This window comes from Lathyrus oleraceus, chromosome 5, assembly GCF_024323335.1.
Source record: "Lathyrus oleraceus cultivar Zhongwan6 chromosome 5, CAAS_Psat_ZW6_1.0, whole genome shotgun sequence".
Lineage (NCBI taxonomy): Eukaryota > Viridiplantae > Streptophyta > Magnoliopsida > Fabales > Fabaceae > Lathyrus > Lathyrus oleraceus.
Window position 1 is genome coordinate 618894215 of NC_066583.1, and position 24909 is coordinate 618919123.

The window sequence follows — 24909 nt, forward strand, 5'->3', positions numbered from 1 at the left end:
ACTTAACGTAATAAAAACAATGATAATGAAAGTAGTATAATGAAGTACAACACTATTCTCTATTGCAAAAGCAGAAAAAAGTTTTTAAGGTTGGTTCCTTAATGTAATCTCTTATCTTTAATTGTTTGTTAGAAGTGTTTAATGTTAGTTAGGAAATCATGAATGTAACTTAGCAATGTTAGTTGTTGTTGTTTTGTTGTGTCCAATAAAATGTTTAATATTGTTGAGATTAAATATTTAGCGATTTTATTAATTTTGTTTATTTTTATTGTTGTTGTTATGTTTGAAATTTAATGTTTAAATATTTTATGGATCTTGTTTGTCGTTGTTGTTGAGATTTAATGGTTAACATCTCTATTAACTATTAACACGGTTTATATATATATATATATATATATATATATATATATATATATATATATATATATATATATATATATATATATATAAATAAACTAAATTAAAATGTTAATAGAGTCATATACATGTGAGAGTGTATACATAAACAATGACTAAATTTAAATTATATATCTTGATTCTCTTGAAAAAGTATGATAATCTAAAATTAAGCTAAAAGGTAAATAAAAAATTGAACCATAACTGTTTCCGTTATATCATGCAACACCACTTGTTATTAAGCTCAACAATAATAACAAAATACAAAAGAATGTGGTTCTTAGTTCTTACATGTTACTAAAGTACAACCAGAAAAATAAACATTCGATAATGGATAATGATTCATGTTGGAATCACATCCACAACAAGAGGTGTACTTATTTTTCCAACTTTTAGTTAATACATTTTTTTCCTCAAATTTCTAAGAATAAAAATTTCTAGTCCTCTCTACCTATGGACTCTGCTTCATTCCCTCGTCCTTTGATTTCCAACGTCATCACCCACAGCTTGCATCGTTCATGCACTACTCCACATAGTGCGAGATTTGGTCTATGGAAGAACAACGTGACAAACTTGGCTTTTTATGCTGTTGGATTCTCTAAAGTTGGAGTTGAAGACATGTTTGATGATAGTGATTTGAAGAGAAACGAAAATGGAGCAATCTTGGGAACTTTTGATAGTGAAATAACACAAGAAAATAATGATTTCTTTGTGAGCGAAGCCGAAGGTGATCCGGATTGTCCTTCTAAAGGATACTCTTCCATTGAGCATGCCCTTAACGCATTACGCGAAGGAAAGGTTAGTTGCAAGTTTGTTATAGACACGACACTGATACGTCAACATATATATCTCGACATTGAGCAATTTTTCAAGTTTTTTCTGTTTTCAGTTTGTAGTAGTTGTTGACGATGAAAACAGCAATATTGAAGGAAATCTTATAAAGGCTGCATCGCTAATTAGTACCAAGAATGTGGCTTTTATGATTAAACATGGATCAGGAATAATTTCTGTTGGCATGAAAGAACAAGATCTTCGAAGATTGAATCTTCCTCTGATGTCACCAGAGACTGAAGAAGAGGATTCATCTGCCCCTACTTTCACTATCACAGTGGTAACTAGTACTCCGTCCGATCTTATTTATAAGAAAAGTTTGCATTTTAGATTCGTTGAATAATCGATGTATCTGGTTTATATATTTGAAATAAATGTTGTAGGATGCAAAATATGGAACTTCCACCGGTGTATCGGCTGCGGATAGGGCAAAAACAATACTTGTTCTATCATCTCCGGAGTCTAAACCAGAGGATTTGAGAAAACCAGGTCATGTTTTTCCTCTCAAGTATAGAAATGGCGGAGTTCTTAGAAGAGCCGGTCATACCGAGGCTTCTGTCGATTTAGTTACATTGGCTGGATTGCCTCCATTTTCTGTTCTCACTGCTCTTGTTGATGTTGAGGATGGAAATATGGCGTCTTTGCCCGGTTTGAGAAGCTTAGCATTGGAGTGTAATTTACCAATTGTCTCTATAACTGATTTGATAAGGTAAGCAATCTTGGAAACTAGTTCTGTCCTGCATTTTCTGTCATGTTCGTCATTCACCGATCTTAACCACTCCTTTGTGTTTAGTGTCTAGAATTTAGAGTTTAGGGTTTAGGATACGCGTTTATCAGATGAATTGTGCTTAATAACAATTGATCATAATTAATAAGAATACTAATTCATAATAATTGTTTATGTCAAGGTATCGGAGAAAGCGAGAGAAACTAGTTGAAAGAACTTATGTCTCTGATCTTCCAACAAAATGGGGTCTATTTCGAGCATATTGTTATAGTTCAAAGTTAGATGGAACTGAGCATGTGGCTGTTGTAAAGGTAACAAAGTTGTTCACGAAAATGGTTTGTTGGGATGTAAAACACAGAACTATATTTTCTCGATTATAGTTTCTTTTTGGTTACGTAGGGAAACATCGGAGATGGTCAAGATGTTCTAGTGCGAGTACATTCAGAATGTTTAACTGGAGACATATTTGGATCAGCTCGGTGCGACTGTGGTAACCAACTAGACTTAGCAATGGAGTTAATTGAAGAAGCTGAAAGAGGAGTACTAGTTTATCTTAGAGGTCATGAAGGAAGAGGCATTGGGTTAGGTCACAAACTTAAAGCCTATAATTTGCAGGATCAAGGTCGTGATACCGTCCAAGCAAACTTAGATTTGGGCTTAGCTGTTGATGCTCGTGAGTATGGAATCGGTGCTCAGGTTAGACTTTTCAATCACTTTCACTTTCTGTAGTACTGATTCCTTTAAACAAAATCGTGTCTGACATGTATCAGTGTCAGTGTCGTGTCGTGTATAGTGTCTGTGTCATCGGTATTCATAGTTTTCACTTGCATTTAACTAGATCATAATGAATGTGCAGATTTTGAGGGATATTGGAGTTCGAACAATGAGGCTAATGACAAACAATCCAGCAAAGTTTGTTGGTCTTAAAGGATATGGTTTGGCAGTGATAGGGCGTGTTCCTGTGCTAACACCAATCACGGAACAAAACAAGCGATACTTAGAAACAAAAAGGACCAAAATGGGTCATATTTATGGGTCTGATATATAAGGATCATTACAGGAACTCAATGACTCAATTGTAAATAGTCGAAATTTACATGTCTTTGGAACTGCGTTTGGAAGCAATTTCTCGAGTCCAAACGACATTTTCACGCTGAAAACACAGAAGCAACGATGCTAAACTTCTATGAGTTGCTGTTTCAAACACATGCATAGTAACACATAAATACAAAAGAATAAAAACTTTGCATACTGTTAAAAATAGATTCAAAGGAAATTGTATTCAGTTTACTAAATGTATTGCTACTCAATGGATAACAGTACCAATTGTCATAGCTAATGTTTAGGCTGATTTTATGCACTTTGATTCTCTGGTACAGTAAATGTATTTTCTCTATAAATGTGTAAATCTTTTGTAAAGCAATGCAATAAATCTTCAGGCTCTTCATAATAAGGTGTTCGTTTCCATTTCATTTCCATTCATTTGGTTGCTTATGTTTTCCTTGGTTAGGTCGTTATGTTTCTTATAACCTCAACCAAGATCCAAACCATACAATTTTATAGGATATGTTGAATCGCGGCGGTATATTATTCATATTTGGATCTGATTTCCATAGAGTATACATTGTTAGTGCAACTTCATTTGGTGAAGAGAAAGAGAGAATATACAAGATGTGGGATAAGATATCTTGGACATGTGTGATAAGAGTTTGTATTATTAACGGAGAAGTTGGTTCAAAATGAAACTCAACACATCACTTATATACAAATATTGTGTGTCTTGTAATTCAAGTAACTGACACAAATAACTACTAACTAACTAACCACCTTCTAACTTCCTTAAACGGATTAACTAACAACGTACCACCTTATAATCTATTCTAAGTATTACAACAAAACATCAAAACAATCTAACTATTGAATTGAACCGCTCCTAACTTTTGCTTAAGAGGCAAAAATCTGTCAACTTTCAATTTTTTGGTGAAAATGTTAATCAGTTGAGATTCACTTGAACAATGTCTTACTTCAAGCTTTCCTTGAGTCAGCTACTCCCTCATGAAATGAAACATGACTTTTATGTGCTTGCTCCTGCCATGAAGAACAAAATTCCTTGCCAAGTTGATAGCTGACCTGTTATCCAATTGAAGAACAAGTGATTTTCTAACTGTAACCTTTAATTCCTTCAGCATTGATTCAATCCATGTTACTTCGCATGTTGCATAAGATCCTCTTATGTATTCAGCTTCACATGAAGACAATGCCATAATGGGTTAGTTCCTTGAGCACCATGAGATTGGTGCTCCAAAAATCTTTAAAAAAATAGCCTATTGTACTCCTTCTATCAAAGCTATCTCCACACCAATCTGAGTCTGAATAGCATGTGATTATTGCATCATCATCACATGTGTTTGTAGGAAATAAGAGATCACAATTCATGGTTCCATTTAGGTACCTTAGAATTCTCTTTACAACTTTCATGTGTGATACCTTTGGATCATCCATGTATCTGCTTATCAAGCCAACTACAAAGCCTATGTCCGATCTGTTATTGCAAAGGTATCTCAATGAGTCTACTATCTGCTTAAACAGGGTTTCATTGACCTTATCCTCATCTTTATTCTTCTCAAGTTTAAAGTTTGCTTCAATAGGTGAAGTTGCGGGGCTAGATTCAAGCATGTTGAATTTCTTATGAACTTCTTTAGCATACTTCCTTTGATGTAAAATCATACATCTTCCAATTATCTTCCAATTCTTATAGATCTCCCAAATGTGGCATTTCAAATTCCTTCATCATCAGCTGCTTGAACTTGTCCAGATCTTTAATATTGATTCTTGTGACCAACAAATCACCAACATACATACACATGATTGTTATGTCACCTTCTTTTGACTGCAAATATACAACATATTCATATCCACATTTGGTAAAACCCAATTCCACCAAGTATGAGTCAATTTTCTTGTTCCATGCCATTGGTTTCTGTTTGAGGCCATAGAGGGCTCTGTGCAACCTATACACCATTTTTTCTTTCCCTTTTTTCACAAAACTTGGAGGTTGTGTGACATAGATCTCTTCATCTAATGGTTGTCGCATTACGCGAAAAACCGGCGGGAAACAAGAACAACAGAGCCGCCACCGTGCGTTATTTATCCCAAAAGAGGGAAAGGAAACGCTCAGAGTAAACCTGGAAAAAGCATGGTCTCGCGACCAAAGAGAATGGGATCGGGAGTCGGTTATGCGAAGGGAAGGTATTAGCACCCCTACGCATCCGTCGTACTCGACGGGATCCACGCACAATAGGAAGGAAAATGGTTGCTAAAACACTGCTCAAACAATCATCTACACAGGCTGAAAGAGACACAAGGAAACATGACTCGGCAGGATATCGCATCTTGGGCCTACTTAGTCTATCAAGCATAGACATCAGAGTCAAAGTAGTTCAACCAAAGGGGGAAAACACATGCTCGCTAGGATGTCGCATCCTATGCATACGTATCCTCTCGGACGAAGAAGAATCAGAGCATTCGTAGCTCGGCTAACACGCACACGAAACCACACAGACAAGGGCAAACGTGGAGCCTGAATGCCAATTACTGGACTTACATCAGCATCCGAACCAAAACACACACAAACACTGGAACCCGAATGCCACTCGATGGACTTACATCAGCTTCCAAGCACACAACAACATAAAACAAAGACACAGGCGCCCGGAGAGATCTGCTCATCTCCTGCCTACGTACCTCATCTGGTATGAGGATCAGGGCGACGTAGTTCCCCTACGAAGGGACACAGGACTAGCCTAGCCAGATGACAGAGGGAAACACAACTAGGGAGACTAACTCGAGCCTAGATGTTATCATGCGAGATTGTCCCTAAGTCAAGGTTTCTAGCTAACTGGCACAGGGAGCCAGCCTATCCTATTCACAAGCAAACAGTAAATCAAGCATTCACAAGTAGCACACACTATATGCACACAAATGGGGCTCAATCAGAGGGTAAGACTGCAAAAGCAAGTCATCTGTACAAGGGTAGTATTTTGCTCTTAACCTTGCCATTGAGGGGCTAAGGTGAAGCAGATGAAAGGTGAGTGAAGATAAGACTTCACAGCTCTTATCCCTGGTCAGGGAGAGCTTCGGACAAAGGAGCGTGGGTCCAGAATGGAGGGACCCTTCTACGCTCAAGACTCTGACTCGATTGTGCAACAGCACAAGATCTTGGGTTTGTGTCCCAATGCATCAACACACAGCCGTGTGAGCAGAGGGACGACTCAACAGAATAGTGGGGGATAGATTGCATATCCCTTTGATCCACCAATTGCATCATAGAGGTCTTTACCTGCTTGGCACAAATGTAAACAACCACAAACATCGCCTCTTAAGGAGGACTTCAGACAGTTGCCTGGCCAAGTAACAGGCCAGGTCTTCCAGACTACATGAAGAATAGAAGTCCTACCTCAAATGGTTTAAAAACCAAGCAGCAGCAAGCAAGTTCTTAAAGAACTGTAAGCGACTAAATGTACCTGAAATCAATCAAGTATCATCAATACTCAGACAAACCAACAATAAACAGCAAATGTCAATCTATACAGACAACACAAGTTAATGCACACAAGTGCAAGCTATAAGCTCAAGCTCAAGCATCAATCCCTACAAAACAAAGTCAAGTTAGTTTATAAACATCAACCAAACTCAATTCAAATTGCCTTGAAGCAATCTCCTTAAGCATTGTGCATTTCATCCTGAAAATCCACACCAAATGTGAGAAACAAGGCCACTAGGCCAAGCCTAGGGTCCAAAAGGGATAAAAAAAATCAAAACAGCAAGTGCAAACCAACCAAAATCACATTCAAACAAATTAAAAGCAATTGCAATTGGTCCCATGCTCATATCAATCGCCATTATCATTTCATGCACAATTTAACATCAATCATGAAATTTGCAACTTCAAATGACCAAACAGAACTATCTCACTCAAAAGCATATCAAATCAATTCAATTAATTCCACAAAAATTCACACATAAACAGGACACATTTAATGTATAGCATGTCAATTTTCAGCTCAATTGGACAAAAGAAAGTAGGTCAATGAAAATCAAGAAGTCCAGACACATTTATACAAGCCAATTCAAGGCCTCCACATAAGCATCATCTTCAATAATTCATAAAACAGTGATATCACATGGGAAATTAATGGGACCAAAGCCAAATGGAAGCTACACATGTTAGGAACCACTCCACCAAATTTCATTATCATAGGATTAGGGATGAGGATTTAGCAACATATGTAAAATTGTCACACAAACAAAGCCCTAAAATTGCTAAACAGCAATCAAAAATCCTAATCAAATAGAAAATGGATCAATTAAATCCACAAAAATTCATGTTGAAAGTTAACATATACATTGTATCTCATGCAAAAAATCAGAACCATAGGCCTAGTGGAAGCATGGTAAATTAATTTATGAACTCAGCATGGCATAGTGTGACACATATTGTCACACTCAAATTGAATAAATCATATCTACCAATCCAGAGGTCCAAAAATCACAAATAATACATGAAAATCTCCAGGAATGTGTCAAGAATCACCATATGAAATTTCATTAATTTTGGATAATGTATGAGTATCTGGTGATTAAAATGGCAAAACATACAATTATGTCACACATGTCAAAGATCAATATACCATTCCAAAATTTTACCAGGCACAACTTATACTACTATGCCTAAAAAAAAGTAGATAAAATTTGGAAAGTAACAAAAAAAATCCCACCTAATTTGGACTAAAATTGAATTTTTTATGAATTTTTTAAGTTTTGTTAATTTATTGTGATATTTATTTAATGAGTTACGAATTAATATGGATTAATTGAATTAATGTTATAATGAGTTAATGGTACTGTAGCATTTTATTTGATGTTAGCACGTGATTGGTGGAGTTTAAGTGGGAAACACGTTTCAAATGTGGCCATGCGCAGGATGGATCTAAGCATGGCATTTTTCCAGATTTTCACGTTCATCACAGCGTGTTCATGGTTCATCAAGCGGTAGCTTCGGCTTCGAACTTTTTTCAACGAAAATACGCATGCTATATACCGTTGGAACCGGTGTTCGACGTAGATCATGAATATGCTAACGAAATCATCCAGAAGTTATCGCACAAAAAGATTCGATCAAAAGAAGTTTTGACGTACAAACTTTAAATCAAGATATCTTGATGATTACTCGATGAAATCGCATGGTTCAAGCGTCAATACACTCTACACTCAACGCACTACAAGATGCATATAACAATTGCGTGAATTAACGAGTTCGAAATTTCACCTTCTTGGAGTGGCGGTGCGAAATCTTTGCGTATTTAGCTCCGATTCGATGAAACAGAAGAAGTATGTTGATTAGGAAGATGATTGATGATGATTTCGCAGCTCAACAAGCCTTGGAGGTGGAGAATTTGTGAATTGCCATTGAAGCTCAAGATTGCAACAATTGCGAATTTGCACGGTTCTTGCTCCAATTACCAAAAACAGTAATCCTAATACACCTGCAGATGAAGAATTGGCAAAGAAATTGCAAGAATAATGGTGAAATTTTGATGAAATTGTGAAAAAAATGCTTATGTGAAAATTGTGAAAAATGGAGAAAAAGTGAGAGAATTTGGAGATTTTTGGCTTTGATCTGAAAATTGTGATTAGTGGTTAGTGATTACAGTTACAATTATCTATTTATACCTCTCCCTAATCCAAAATTAATTAAGATTAAGCAAAATTGGAGAATTAGTGTTAAGTGTATTTTTCAAGTGTGTGGCCAAAATGCCCTTCCTTAATACAGCTCATTTTCTGTCCAAATTTGGTTCAAACAAGTCACAAATGATATTTAGAAATTGTTGCAAAAAGTCCCATGCCAAAATTCCAAATATTTTGAAAGTTGGACCATTTTGCCCTTGGATTTTAATTAGTGCACTTGAAAAATGGCCTTTTTATGTGAATGCTTTTGGAAAAATGTGATGATGGATTATGAAAGTACACATTAAATGTGATTTGCTCAAAGAAAAACCATCCAATTTGGCCACTCCATGTGAAAGTTATGGCACTTTGATTTCGGGCATTTTTGGAAAATGAATGGACCATATCTTGCTAACCACACATGGGAATTTCAAGTTCTTGGACTTTTTGGAATGGTGAGATCAAGATCTTCAACTTTCATGTTGGATAAAATTCCATTTGAAGCTTGTATGATGAAGTAATTTTGAGGGGAAAAACTTTCCATTTTGGGCAGCTGAAATTACAGGTCACCTGCTATTTTTGGAAACTTTCTGTCTGACCTCCAAATCTTCAACCTTGGTCTTTGGTATGTCAAATGAGACTTATATGGACATGAATGAGGCCTTTCAAACCATCCCACACCTTCCAATCCATAAAATCAGGCACAGTTGACCACAGTTGACCACAGTTGACTTTCTATGGTTTCTGATTGACTGAACAATGACTGATGACTTCTGAGCATCCAATCTTTGGCCAAACCACTTCAAAATGATCCTTGGACCATATGAGCTTGATAAATCAACCCTAGGGCTTTGTCTCAATGAAAATGGCACTTGCTTGCTTGATTGACTGATTCTCCTGATCAGTTTGACCTGATTGTCAGTTAGCTTGCACTTGGGCAAATGGACAATGCGATGTTATGCAGTGGACATGTTATATTATGACCTAATATGAAATGAATGTACAAAATGGTAGGGTTCAAATTTGAGGTGCTACAGCTGCCCCTATTCAATCAACTGGGAACCCGAGGGGATGAGAGCAACGGCTGTCAGACTTTCAGGGTAATCAGGGATTGAATACCAAGTACCGTAGAAATTTGCACACTGCTGGGATTTTTTTTTTTTTCTTCTTTCTTTTCGGAGGCACAACCACATCCAGACATCGACACACGACGAATGGGAACAGAAATCATCTCAACTAGATGCCAACGGACAACTAGGAAACACTCAACGTTTACCAAAACCAACGGAGAGGTAACTCAACTCTACTGGGGATAACCAGGAAAGGATACAACCATACGTCAGCGGACGTAATGGGGAAAAACTCAACGTTTACCAAGACCAACGGAGAGGTAACCAATCATTAATGAATGACTGGAAGGATAGTGATACAACCATACGTCAGCGGACGAAATGGGAAAGACTCAACGTTTACCAAGACCAACGGAGAGGTAACCAGACATCATAGGATGAATGGGAAGACTCGACCAGACGTCATAGGACGAAAGGGAGACTCAACGTTTATTGACACCAACGGAGAAGGAGAAAACTCAACCATACGTCATAGGACGAAAGGGAGACTCAACGTTTATCGACACCAACGAAGAAGGAGAAAACTCAACCAGACGTCATAGGACGAAAGGGAGACCACAACCGGACACCAAATAGGACGTCTACTGGGGATTCTGGCTGGGAAATCAACCAGACATTAATGAATGACTGGGAATAGGGTATACAATCAGACGTCATCGGACGAATGAGAAAAACACAACGTTTATTGAAACCAACGGGGAGGTAAATCCACTTGGGGAAGGGTACAACTAGACGTCATAGGACAAATAGGAAAAACTCGACGTTTATCGACACCAACGGAGAGGAGAAAACTCTGAGGGGAATCATATGGTATTACCAAATGATCTGTAGGGAATAAGCAACTAGACATCATCGGACGACTAGGAAAAACTCGACGTTTATCGACACCAACGGAGAGGAGGTTCAACTGGGGAAGACCCTGTGGGGAAAGATATCAACTATACGCCAACGGACGCATAGGAAAAACTCGACGTTTATCGACACCAACGGAGAGGAGGACTCTTCTAGGGAGAGCGATCACAACCAAATCATCAATGGATGATGGGGAATAACTCGACGTTTATCGACACCAACGGAGAGGAGGAAAATCACTGGGGAAGGAGGACGACGTTACGAACATCGAACGATGATGTTTATAGACATCAAAAGAAGACCAGACACTTATGCATGACTGGGAAAGCACCGAAAGATGGTGTTTACCGACACCAAAGAAGACCAGACACTTACGCATGACTGGAAATCACCGAAAGATGGTGTTTACCGACACCAAAGAAACAACACACGCGGGTGCTGACAGGAAGGAACACCAAGGATACCGGGTTGTAGGTATGAAACAGGTGACCAACCAAAACGTGAATTGGTTTGTGTTCCAAAACACTCCACATCCTGAAGAGGGCTAGAAAATCAGTCTTGTTAAAGGATGGACATTCGATTCCACAAGGAATACGAACCTTACTCGACTGGGGAGGACGACTTCGACCCAAGAGCGCATGAGACATACTATCTATAGCCGTCAAAACGTAGATAATAGACTCGCATGGAAGATTATCCATAACCGGGTTGGAGGTTGTTAGATGGATAAAACGACCGACAAGAAAGGCATCGTGTACCAGGAACAGGTATGCAAAGATGACCAATCAAAAGAGGATAAAGTTGTTAACTCGGAGCAAATATCCAAAAGGAAGGGGAAGACCCACCGGGGACAGTACTGCTTGATCAAGGCAAATATCCAGAGGGGACAAGACTATCAATACCGCAAACTGAGTACTGATAACTGCAAATAGGGGATTACCTCTACCGGTTTGTAGGCAGAAAACCACGGAAAAGTAACCAGTCATCGATAAGATGAGCACACAGGGTTAACTCCACCAAGGGGATGAAAGTGGGATTTTACAACTACCGGCTTGTGGGTAGAAAACCACAAAGGTAGGACTTACAACTACCGGGTTGTAGGTAGAAGCCAACCGACAGAATGAACCACAAAGGTTACCTCTGCTAGGGGATGAAAGTGGGATTTTACAACTACTGGTTGGGTAGAAAACCACAAAGATAGGACTTACAACTACCGGTTTGTAGGTAGAAGCCCACAAATTCCGCTGAGGATAAGATGAATGAGTACCGGTTAGTGAGCCACTATTCATTCATGCCCCAGGGCAACACAAGAGACAGTTAACAAGAAGCCAATTTAGGATCGATCTAAAAAGGCAAACTGAAACAAGACTCATCCTAATGAGGAAAGAACTCAATAGGGAAAACCCATCCCATTAGGGAGGGAACGGAAGCAACCGTCATCCACGAGGATGTATCTCAGTGGGGAAATGGCAGGAAAGGATGGACACTTTCTGCTTAAGGGGTAGACTCTACATGGAGAGATCAGACACACCCACATCTACTAGGAGGCTACTGGGTAGAACCAGGTTTTTCTTTCACCAACGGATGAGGAAATAAACCTCTCTGGGGGTACCAATCCTGAATGCCGTCAGGAGCAACTGTAGCGAAAGTGTTGTACAGGTCGAACAAGAATCTGCCTCTGTCGGGGAGACGGTCTGATCGGGTTAACACATGAACGCATATGTTCGAATTTTTCTATGGCGTAATGCTCCATTATGAATGGAAATGCTACGCCTTTGAGGATGCAATGATTACTATATGCAAAATGCAAAATGAACTCCGGCTAGGGAGCCGAACTGATCAGATACTCCAACTCTGTGGGGAGACTTTGCTGAGGAAATCTGCTTGAAGAATACTCCGTGGGGAGAGCCTTGTTGGGGAAATGCTTTGCGGAGAAAGCACCGACTTCTCACTCATGCTGGAGAAAACAAAACTGATGCCGGGACAGGATAAACTCTGCTGGGGAACATCCTTCACAATCCAAATCCACTCGGGGACTCTGCTCGGGAAGCAAATAAACAATACTCCGCTGGGGAAGTAGACCAGGCAACTCTTCAGGGATAGTACTCGCCAGGGAGTAACAAGACATCTTTACCAGAGATTGATAAAGCGACTTCACTGGGGAAGATTCCACCAAACCTTAGGTAGAATAGCTCTGCTTCGGGGAATAACCACTACTCCACTGGGAACGACCCATCCAATCCACAAATGGGGATAAACTCAGCTGGGGATGCAACTCTGCTACGGGAACTTGCCCAATCCACTGATGGGATAACTCTGCTGGAGAAATATTTCATGAAACCCGCTCCACTCGGGGAACTGCTGAGGAAAAACCCACACCTTCCTGATAAGGAGAACCACTCTGGTGGGGAGAGTAACAACTCTGTTGGGGAATGATGACACATCATGTCATACTGGAAATAAACTTCCACAACCCTGCTGGGGAGAAACACTCACGGCCATGCTGGGGATAACCACATCACAAACCCGACTGCTGGGAAACAACATCCTCATGACAAACTCCGCTGGGGAAACCCTCCTGGGGGAAACATCTACCAGTCACTCAGCGGGGATCCTCAACTGGGGAAATCTGCAAACACCGGCCTGCCGAGGATAGGCAATCTCTAAATCTGCTGAGGACAGAAGGTACCATCCACAGACACCTCTGCAGAGGAACACAACTTTGACGGCTCTCAAACTTGCTCTGAGAAGGACCTGCTGGGGAAGATCTCACAGATGACGATATGTAAAACAGCAAAACACAATGCCCTGGGGGATACATGGACAAGATACGCTCAAGTATCCTCAACATTCAAAATGATTTTCAAACGTTTAATCCTTCTGCAAGTTATTGTTCAGCCTTCATGTTTTATTATATGCAATGTTTATCAAAAATTCGGACGTTTTTGCAAACAAAACAGTAAAAATAAAAACAAGAGAGCTATTTATCTGAATAACAACTTTTATTGATTGAAAATGTGCCTGAAAAGGCAAATACATTGGGAAGCAATTCCTAGAAAGAGGTAATTGCGCACAAAAGGAAAATAAACTATCCTAATGGCAATGTAAATACGGCATCCACTATTTCCCAATTCTGTTATAACTCACAGATCATCAGTTTTCCTCCCAACTTCCTTGCTTTCTGAGAAGAATAACTGGACCAATCACATCTTTCGAGATGGCAGCTGACGAAGCGTGATGAAGTACAGATAACTCAGACTGTAGTCTTCGCTTTAATCCCTCTTTTGGCTGGATCTCCCTTTCGGGTTTTCAATCCACCGGGATACCCTTTTTTGCCTAAGCCGCCCTTGCGGGTTTTCGACTTACCGGGTGTACAAATTCTTTTCATCTTTATCCCTAATTTTTGCCCGAACCTTTTCTTTCTGTTTTTTGGTTCGCCGGGATGCCCTTTTTTGCCTGGACTCTTTTATTCTTTTTGTCCAGCGGGTCAATTCATGCGAAGTATTTTTTGACTACATCTGAGTTAACAGGGGACGGGAAATCTTCAACATCCATTGTTGTAAGCATCAAGGCTCCACCGGAGAAGACCTTCTTAACAACATATGGACCTTCATAATTAGGAGTCCACTTGCCCCTGTTATCTGTACCGGGAGGAAGGATCCTCTTCAAAACTAGATCACCAGTTTGAAATGTCCGAGGACGCACTTTCTGATCAAAGGCTCGCTTCATCCTTCTCTGATACAACTGCCCATGGCACACAGCTGCTAGCCGTCTCTCTTCGATAAGGCTTAACTCATTAAACCTTGTTCGAATCCACTCGGCTTCGTCCAGCTTAACATCCAATAATACCCTCAGAGAAGGGATCTCCACTTCAACTGGTAGGACTGCTTCCATACCATACACAAGGGAGTACGGGGTTGCCCCGGTCGACGTACGTACTGAGGTACGGTACCCATGCAAAGCGAAAGGCAGCATCTCATGCCAATCCTTGTACGTAACGACCATCTTTTGCACAATCTTCTTGATGTTCTTGTTAGCCGCCTCTACAGCACCATTCATCTTTGGTCTGTAAGGAGAAGAATTGTGATGTTCAATCCTGAAATCTCTGCACAGTTCTTTCATCATTTTGTTATTGAGATTCGAACCATTGTCAGTGATGATTCTCTCAGGAACTCCATAACGACAGATGATTTCCTTCTTGATGAACCGGGCAACCACTTGTTTGGTAACATTAGCATAGGAAGTTGCTTCTACCCATTTTGTGAAGTAATCAATCGCAACCAAGATGAAGCGATGTCCATTGGAAGCAGTAGGCTCAATCTTCCCAATCATATCAATGCCCCACATGGCGAACGGCCAAGGCGAGTTCATGACATTCAACGGGCTTGGTGGTACATGCACCTTATCAGCATATATTTGACACTTATGGCACTTCCGAGCGTACTTGAAACAATCGGATTCCATAGTCATCCAATAATAACCGGCTCTCAACAATTTCTTGGACATTGCATGACCACCAGCATGGGTACCAAACGAACCCCCGTGCACTTCTTGCATCAACATGTCTGCTTCGTGTCTATCCACGCATCTGAGCAAGACCAAGTCAAAGTTTCTCTTGTACAACACATCATCCTGATTCAAATAAAAGCTTCCAGCTAGCCTTCTCAGGGTCTTTTTATCATTCTTTGATGCACCTTCAGGATACTCCTGAGTCTTGAGGAAGTTCTTGATGTCATAGTACCACGGTTTCTCATCAATCGCAACAACAGACTCGGCCGCAAACACATACGCAGGCCTCTCGAGTCGATTCACCGCAACATGTGGCACATGATTCCACCAATGAACTTTTATCATGGAAGATAAAGTAGCTAAAGCATCAGCCATCTGATTCTCATCCCGGGGGACATGGTACAACTTCACCTTCTTGAAGAACGTCAGTATTCTTCTGGTGTAATCTCTATACGGAATCAAATGCGGCTGGTTCGTATTCCAATCTCCATTGACCTGATTGATCACTAGAGCCGAATCTCCAAATATATCAAGAGTTTTGATTCTCAAATCAATGGCTTCCTCTATCCCCATGATACAAGCCTCATACTCAGCTTCGTTGTTGGTGACATCAAACGTCAATCTGGCAGAAAAAGGTATATGAGCACCTTTGGGATTGATCAGCACTGCGCCAACACCGTTACCATTCACATTCACAGCCCCATCAAACATCAAGGTCCACTTGTCATCAGGATCCGGTCCTTCCTCGACAAGAGGCTCTTCACAATCTTTCATCTTAAGATACATGATGTCCTCATCAGGGAATTCAAACATCATAGGCTGATAGTCGTCGATCGGTTGTTCGGCGAGATAATCTGACAAAACACTACCTTTGATAGCCTTCTGCAACGTGCACTGAATATCATATTCTGTTAAGATCATCTGCCAACGGGCAACACGTCCAGTGAGAGCCGGCTTCTCAACGATGTATTTCATTGGATCCATCTTAGAAATCAACAAGGTAGTATGGTTCAACATATATTGCCTCAGTCGGCGAGCAGCCCAGGCCAAAGCACAGCAAGTTTTCTCGAGCAGTGAATATCTGGTTTCACAGTCGGTAAACTTTTTGCTAAGATAGTATATGGCATGCTCTTTTCGACCAGACTCGTCATGCTGTCCCAATTCACACCCCATCGAGTTCTCGGTCACTGACAGGTACATTATCAATGGTCTCCCTGGAACTGGAGGAATCAGGATTGGAGGTTTCTGTAAATACTCTTTAATCTTGTCAAAAGCTTTCTGACAATCATCATTCCACTTGATTTCCTGATTCTTTCTCAACAATTTGAATACCGGTTCACACGTGGCAGTTAGGTGAGATACAAACCTTGCAATGTAGTTCAATCTCCCTAAAAACCCACGAACCTGCTTTTCTGTCTTCGGTTCAGGCATCTCTTGAATAGCTTTGACTTTAGCTGGATCAACCTCAATCCCTTTCTCACTGACAATGAAGCCTAACAGCTTCCCCGATCTCACTCCAAACGTACACTTGTTCGGATTCAGCCTCAGTTTGAACTTGACCAACCTGTCAAACAACTTCTGCAAATTTATCAGGTGCTCTTCTTCTGTCTGCGACTTCGCAATCATATCATCCACGTACACTTCAATCTCTTTGTGCATCATGTCGTGAAAGAGAGTCGTCATTGCCCTCTGATAGGTAGCACCTGCATTCTTCAGCCCAAATGGCATCACTTTATAGCAGAACGTGCCCCAAGGTGTAATGAATGTCGTCTTTTCCATGTCCTCTGGCGCCATCTTGATCTGATTATAGCCTGAGAAACCGTCCATGAAAGAGAATACCGAGGACTGAGCCGTATTATCCACCAATACATCGATGTGAGGTAATGGGAAATCATCTTTCGGACTCGCCCTGTTCAAATCCCGGTAGTCGACACACATTCTGACTTTGCCGTCCTTCTTCGGCACAGGAACGATGTTGGCTACCCACGGTGGGTAAGTTGTTACTGACAAAAACCCAGCATCGAACTGCTTCTGAACCTCTTCCTTGATTTTCACTGCCATATCAGGACTCGTTCTACGAAGCTTCTGCTTGACCGAAGGACAATCATCTCTGAGAGGTAGTCTGTGAACCACAATATCAGTATTCAGCCCAGGCATATCTTGATAAGACCAGGCGAATATCTCCATGTACTCTCTCAGCATCTCAATCAACCTGCTCTTGACCTCAGGTTTCAAAGCAGCCCCGATCTTGATATCTCTTCTGGCGTCCTCAGTACCAAGATTCACAATCTCCAACTCCTCCTGATGAGGTTGGATGACCCTCTCCTCCTGTTTCAACAATCGAGCCAATTCTTTCGGGAGTTCACTGTCTTCATCACTCTCCTCTTCAGCTTGGTAGATGGGATTGTCGAAATCATACTGAGCCATAACAGATTTGTTCATAGTGGATGCCATAAGATCACTTCTGCATGTTTAATGCTTTATTTTAGAAAAAGAGTTCAAAGAAGTCACAAAAACAAAAACATTGCCATTTTTATTTTATTTTTTGAAAAATGAAAGACAAAATAGAAAGACAGGGATCACAAAATTGTTTGCAAAACGTCCTTTATTAATGATAATCATTGAAAACATGTGGCCCTACAATGAACCACTACGCCTTGGGCAGAACGTAGGGTTTTATGCAGAATGAAAAAACAAAAGAAAATTACTCTGTCTGAAGAGTAACTTGGACTATATCCTCTGCAGTCCAGTTGTTGATCACTTCCCCTGGCGCACTCGGGCGGACCCAGCAGTCGAGATCACAATCACTGTCACAGTCTTCCACATCGGTTGCAAAGACGGCACCGTGATTCATCAGCCCAGCGCTGGTAAAGGTACTAGGACCTGCTGCCCCCTGCTCTGCTCGGAGAGGCTCATAACCGATGCCAAACTTATCTTCTTTGACAGGCAAGTCCACCATCTTGCCCCAGCCTTCAGCCTTACCAGAGTCAACCACCTCCTTAGCCAGCTTGTAGGAAGTGATAGAAGCACCTGGCTCCCTCTGCTCAGCATAGGCTACCTTTTCAAGCGCTACAGTCTCAAACGCCTGGCACAAAGTCTCATGGATCTCGCCATCCACCTCGACATATTTGAACGAGGATAAATGACTCACCAAGATGTCCTCTTCACTGCAATGGTCACAATCTGACCGTTCCAGACGTATTTAAGCTTTTGATGGAGAGTCGACGAGACCGCCCCAGCTGCATGTATCCACGGACGTCCCAGAAGACAACTGTAAGCAGGCTGGATGTCCATGACATAGAAGACAATGTCAAACTCCTCAGGACCTATCCTTATAGGCAAAGTGATTTCACCAAAGACAGAACGCTTGGATCCATCAAATGCTCGAACGACTAGGTCACTTGGTGTCAGCACAACCCCTTCAACCGGTATCTTCTTCAGGATTTGCTTAGGCAGCACGTTCAACGAAGAACCGGTGTCCACCAAGACATGAGACAGCACAGCCCCCTTGCACTCCATAGTGATGTGCAAGGCCTTGTTGTGATTCCGACCCTCGGGTGTCAAATCAAGATCTGTGAACCCCACACCATGTCGGGTACTCACATTGGCCATTACACCCTCAAGCTGATTTACAGAAATCTCCTGAGGTACATACGCCATATTCAACATCTTCAGCAAGGCGTCTCTATGTGCCTCAGAGCACAACAGCAGGGAAAGGATAGAGATCTTGGAGGGAGTTTGATTGAGCTGATCTACAATCTTGTAGTCACTCTTCTTGATTATCCGCATAAACTCTTCCACATCTTTTTCAAACGAGCCACCAGGCACATTTGCTTGAGTAGGAGTTTCATCAACTACGGTATGTTTGCCCTTAGCTCTAGCAGATGCCTCAGCATTGGCATCCCTCAACTGTTGAGGCGCAAACAGCCGACCACTGCGAGTAAAACCTCCTGGTCCACCCACATTGTCCACAGCTGGACTCGCAACCACAGGGGCTTTACTGGATGGCGCACTAATTGTCACAGGCGCTTGATTCGAAGGCTTGACCCTGTTCTCAGCCCTTCTGTTGCTTCGGCAGGCATTGTCGTACCTCCAAGGCACGGCATTATTGTTCTCGGCCCTTCTAACCGGAGCGATGATTGTTGTTGGAGTATTGGTAGCAACTGGTGCATATATGGTAACTGGAGTACCACTTGTTGTAGGTGCACGCCCTTCAGATGGTTTGAAGAAGATTGTGACAGTAGACACTGCCCCACGCTCTCTGTTATCAACCCGGCCAAACTGAACACAGCCTCGATCCATCAAACCCTGGATGCCAGCCCGCAGTAATTCACACCCATTCTCAGCCTCTGCACAGCCCAAACAGTCTTCACCACAACCCGGATGAACACCACTATCCAGCAGACGGCCCTTAACCACAAGCAGAGAAGTCTGAATCTCTTCAACGTTGACAACCAAATCTTCAGATTTGACCCCTTCGATACAGTTTACCCTATGAGCACCATGCGCAGGCATATGATTATTAACAACATTCGGCACGGGAGCAAAGTTGATCGTCTTGGCGTCGATCAGGTCTTGGACTTTATGCTGAAAAGCCCGACATTTCTCTATATTATGTCCTGGTGCTCCAGAGTGGAAATCGCACCGGACATTTGCATCATACCCTGGTGGCAAAACAGTTGGTGGAGCCATGGTTCTCAATTCCACAAAACCCAATCTGAGCAACTCAGGCAGTAGCTCAGCATAGGTCATGGGCAAAGGATCAAAACGTCTATCAGGCTACAGCCTCTGCCTCGGCTGATAAGGACATTGCTGTTGTTGCTGTTGTTGTTGTTGTCTAGGTTGTTGCGGCGGTTGACGTTGTTGAGGTGCAGGGATGGTCACTGCAGCAACCTGCCTGTATTGATGCTGATTTCTGTTCGGACCTCGGCGGTGTTGAACGGCGCTAGTTTCGCCTTCTCTACGGCGAGGTGCCCCAGAGAAAGGTTTCTTGGATGAAGAGGAACCCACATCAGTGATTTTCCCAGCCTTGATCAAACTTTCCGTCCTCTCACCACAAATCACTACATCAGAAAAGCTCCCAAATGGGCAACTCCCCATTCGGTCCATGAACACTCCTTGCAGCGTGCCAATAAACATATCAGTAAACTCCTTTTCCAGCATAGGGGGTTGGACTCTTGCAGCAAGTTCACGCCACCTCTGGGCGTACTCTTTGAAGCTCTCATTATTCTTCTGGCATAGACTCTGCAGTTGAGTCCGGCTAGGTGCCATGTCCATGTTGTGCTTATATTGTCTGAGAAAAGCTTCTCCCAGATCCCTCCAACACCGGATAGAATCCCGCTTGAGTTCCATGTACCAATCCAAAGATGCCCCAGATAGGCTATCTTGAAAGAAGTACATCCACATTTTCTCGTCATCTGTATATGCCGAGATCTTCCGATAGTATGCCTGTACGTGGGTGCGAGGGTAGGAAGTACCGTTGTACTTGTCGAAGGTGGGTGCTTTGAATTTATGGGGGATTCTCAGACCCTCTACCAACCCCATGTTTGTGACATCGAACCCAAGAGAGTTCTGGCATTCCATCGCCCTAATTTTCTCAGCCAGGGCATCAACCTTCCTATCCCTGTCCTCCATTCTACCAACATCACCATCGTCCTCACTCATCATCGTGAACATGTCCTCTTGCCTGTCAACAAGAGGAGCTGGATGACGCCCCGGAGCCCGAGTGGCCCTGACATAACCTCTGCAGCAAGAGGTTGACCATCAACTCTTATTCCCCTAAGTTCATCTCCAGTGGCATAACCATGAACAGGAGCAGCAGCAACGTTGACATTCTCATAACCGGGTGGAGCAACGGGTGAACCACGGTTAGACGCCTGAATAACCGTTTCCTGTCTCTGAACCAAAGCGCGGAGCTCCTCCTGACCCTGAGCAACCCCTTGCATCATCGTCAAGAATTGGGCCATGTTCGCCCTCATCTCAGCCAGCTCAGTCTGAACCTGATCCATACTTCTTCGCTGATTTAGTCGTGTAGAATACCGGTGAGGTCGTTGATCCGCTATCCTGCCTGACATAGGAACCAGAATGAGAAGTCGGCACAAGAACACCTGTTATGCAAATGTTATGATTATGATGCTAATGCATATGATGCACATGATAATGATCATTTCTCAGGCATTCAAAGAGCCTGATTCATCTCAAGAAACGACAACCTGCAACAACACAAAGCAACAGGGAGATACAGAAACATCATACAACAGGGTACTGAGTACTGAAAATCTCATCTATACATGAGCAACTGGATCATACAAGAAAGATCCGAATATCCAACAAAGTACAACAAAGAATCCCACCCAACAGGCCTGGGGGTGATTCATAACATGAACATCAGGAAGTACAAGCTAAGACAAGTCACTTCCAGGAATGAGCGTCTTCAAGTAGTGACACTGGTCTATCAACAGTTCACACTCTGAACATTCTGGCAAGGGAGTGATCTTCTCCTTCAACTGTCTTCTAAGCTCGACAACTTCTACCCCAAGCTGGGTCTCTGATGCAAGTCTCTGGTCGACTTCCTTCTTCAACTGGATATCTCTATCTCTGAGTTGCTTCTCCAAGTCTCTGATCTTCTTCAGATAACCGGCTTCGGATCTCTGCAACCTCAAACACTCTCTGTGCTCCGCATCTAGCAAATTCTCCATCTCTGAATAAGATCTCTTCTTGCTCCTCACACTACCAACACCTGCACTCTGGGCATCTCTGAGTTGATGAGACAGGTTCAACCTATCAGCTTTGGCTTGATACAACTCCATTTGGGCATCTTGCTCTTTCTCCTTCAAGCGACGATTCTCCATCAAGGCTTGCTTATACTGCTCAGCTGGCACAGTATCAGCAAGAATCAAGGGTGGTTGCACTTGCAACGGATTCATCCGATCATAGGGTAGCAATAAAGTTTCCACTCTCTTCTTCACCCAATCAGTGTACTCAGGCATAGCAATGGCGAACTTCTTCCCTAAGACGGATCCGTCTCTGACACCAATAGACTTCCAAGCTCTTCCAATCTGCTCCAATCTAACAGGATCAATACGCTTCTCAAAATACACACTCTCAACTATCTCAGCTTCAAGCGGCCTTCTACTCATAATGAACCCCAACTGGCGAAGAGAAAGAACCGGGTTGTAATTGATGCAACCCTTGGTCCCCACAAGTGGCACGTTCCGGAATTCTCCACAACTCATAATAACATCCCGCACATCCATCCGGTATGACTGCCATCTGATGTCATATGAAGTAAGAGACATCACCCTCTAAGTCCACCTATAAGTGCTCTGAGCATCAACAAACGACCCACTGACTGGCAGGAGAGACATGAACCATCTGAGCAACAGTGGGAGACAACACCTGATGGCTCCACCCTTACCATGCCTACTGTGGATAGCATAGTAAGTGTCAGCTAACAGAGTAGGGACCGGATTCCCTCCAATGAAAATGCAGACTGCAGCATAGTCAACAAAGTTTGGCATACTCGGAAACAGAACGATCCCATAGATCATGACAGCGAGCTGGGCATGAAAAGCTTCCAAATTCCCCTTCTCTGCTTCTCCTCTGGCAGCTCTCAACAGAAACTTCAAAGGTAGGCCCACAATATCTCCACTGGTCTTCCAACTATCACTGATCTCTCGAATTCTCAGATGAAGAGCTCTAGCAATAACCCTGAAGTCGACTTCCTTCGGGACGTCCAAGAACGGAATCTGATGCTGAATCGGGATACCCAACAGAATGGAGTACTCCTCGAGAGTAGGCGCCAACTGATAATCCTGGAAAGTGAAACACCTAAGCTCTGGGTCATAAAACTGAAGAAGAGTCTGTAACGGCACAGGGTCGACTACCATCTTTAACAAAGTCAACAGATCCCCATACTGGTCAACGAACCCCCTCAGATGATCACGGGTCACAAAACTGCTCAACTCACTCAGAGACGTCAGAGACTCACGATGAAAGCTATAGGAACAGGTCTTCCGCTTCGGCTCAGGAACTGTTGCCATCTCTATCAACGAATCAAGCTCTGGAATGTACCTGAGAAATGATATGCATGCAGGGATTAGTTTTCTTTTTTTTCTTCCATTTTCATTTTTTTTATTGCATTTCTTTTGAAAAATAAACATGCTATGATGCACATGATGCAGACACGACTGGCAAGCTGTGCATCTCTGAACACAGGATCAAAACTTCGGCTCGAACTCTGATCACAACCATTTGAAACCCAAAGTCAACTGGTCAACTGTCATCTGAACCCAATCTGAGAAACTGAGTCACCAACAGGAACACACTGAGTCAGCAACTAGTCACCAACAGGTCACCAACAGTCACCATCTGTACCTGTTAAAATGATCATTCCCTCCCCACTCACGGGTGTCATCTAGGCCAGGGTAAGGTCGAAAGAAACGCAGCATAAATAACCTTTCGCAGAATACCATCATATACACACCTGAAGTATGCAACGATGGTACCCCACCAGGGTTTGAACTGCTCGTGACGTCGATGTTCCGCTAAGTGGCGCATACCACCCGCTTCCCATGACTCACTCTATTCCTAGGTTTCCTAGATTGCACTCATAGCCTAGGTATTGGGCCTTTTACCTCGAGTAACTCCCACCCCCAAACAGAGAAGTACAGCCAGCACAGCAGATGAATATGAATGAATGCAAACATTAATGCAAATAATACATGCAAACAATAAACAATGAATGCAATAAATAACACAACAAAAAGCAACCAAAGCCCTAACCTAGAGAGCGCTAGGAGAGACTCGCTTAGGGAAGAAGGACCAGCACAGGTCAACTTCTCTATTCCCCAGCAGAGTCGCCAGCTGTCTCATTACGCGAAAAACCGGCGGGAAACAAGAACAACAGAGCCGCCACCGTGCGTTATTTATCCCAAAAGAGGGAAAGGAAACGCTCAGAGTAAACCTGGAAAAAGCATGGTCTCGCGACCAAAGAGAATGGGATCGGGAGTCGGTTATGCGAAGGGAAGGTATTAGCACCCCTACGCATCCGTCGTACTCGACGGGATCCACGCATAATAGGAAGGAAAATGGTTGCTAAAACACTGCTCAAACAATCATCTACACAGGCTGAAAGAGACACAAGGAAACATGACTCGGCAGGATATCGCATCTTGGGCCTACTTAGTCTATCAAGCATAGACATCAGAGTCAAAGTAGTTCGACCAAAGGGGGAAAACACATGCTCGCTAGGATGTCGCATCCTATGCATACGTATCCTCTCGGACGAAGAAGAATCAGAGCATTCGTAGCTCGGCTAACACGCACACGAAACCACACAGACAAGGGCAAACGTGGAGCCTGAATGCCAATTACTGGACTTACATCAGCATCCGAACCAAAACACACACAAACACTGGAACCCGAATGCCACTCGATGGACTTACATCAGCTTCCAAGCACACAACAACATAAAACAAAGACACAGGCGCCCGGAGAGATCTGCTCATCTCCTGCCTACGTACCTCATCTGGTATGAGGATCAGGGCGACGTAGTTCCCCTACGAAGGGACACAGGACTAGCCTAGCCAGATGACAGAGGGAAACACAACTAGGGAGACTAACTCGAGCCTAGATGTTATCATGCGAGATTGTCCCTAAGTCAAGGTTTCTAGCTAACTGGCACAGGGAGCCAGCCTATCCTATTCACAAGCAAACAGTAAATCAAGCATTCACAAG

At 42.5% G+C, this 24909-nt stretch overlaps 1 protein-coding gene across 1 annotated transcript; it reads left to right on the plus strand.

The window, feature by feature from the left end:
- The first annotated feature begins 712 nt into the window (after nt 1-712).
- Nucleotides 713-3407, plus strand: LOC127087129 (monofunctional riboflavin biosynthesis protein RIBA 3, chloroplastic). The gene is made up of 6 exons (XM_051027987.1): nt 713-1194; nt 1286-1507; nt 1611-1936; nt 2136-2265; nt 2354-2650; nt 2811-3407. The coding sequence occupies exons 1-6, from the start codon at nt 850-852 to the stop codon at nt 3000-3002; spliced, it is 1512 nt and encodes a 503-aa protein (XP_050883944.1). The 5' UTR covers nt 713-849; the 3' UTR covers nt 3003-3407.
- The last annotated feature ends 21502 nt before the right edge of the window (nt 3408-24909 follow it).

Excerpts from the sequence above, each read along its gene's own strand:
- LOC127087129 (XM_051027987.1), top strand. The coding sequence starts at position 850 with ATGGACTCTGCTTCATTCCCTCGTCCTTTGATTTCCAACGTCATCACC. Across the intron at positions 1,508-1,610 it reads CTACTTTCACTATCACAGTG|GATGCAAAATATGGAACTTC; the intron begins GTAACTAGTACT and ends TAAATGTTGTAG. Across the intron at positions 2,651-2,810 it reads AGTATGGAATCGGTGCTCAG|ATTTTGAGGGATATTGGAGT; the intron begins GTTAGACTTTTC and ends ATGAATGTGCAG.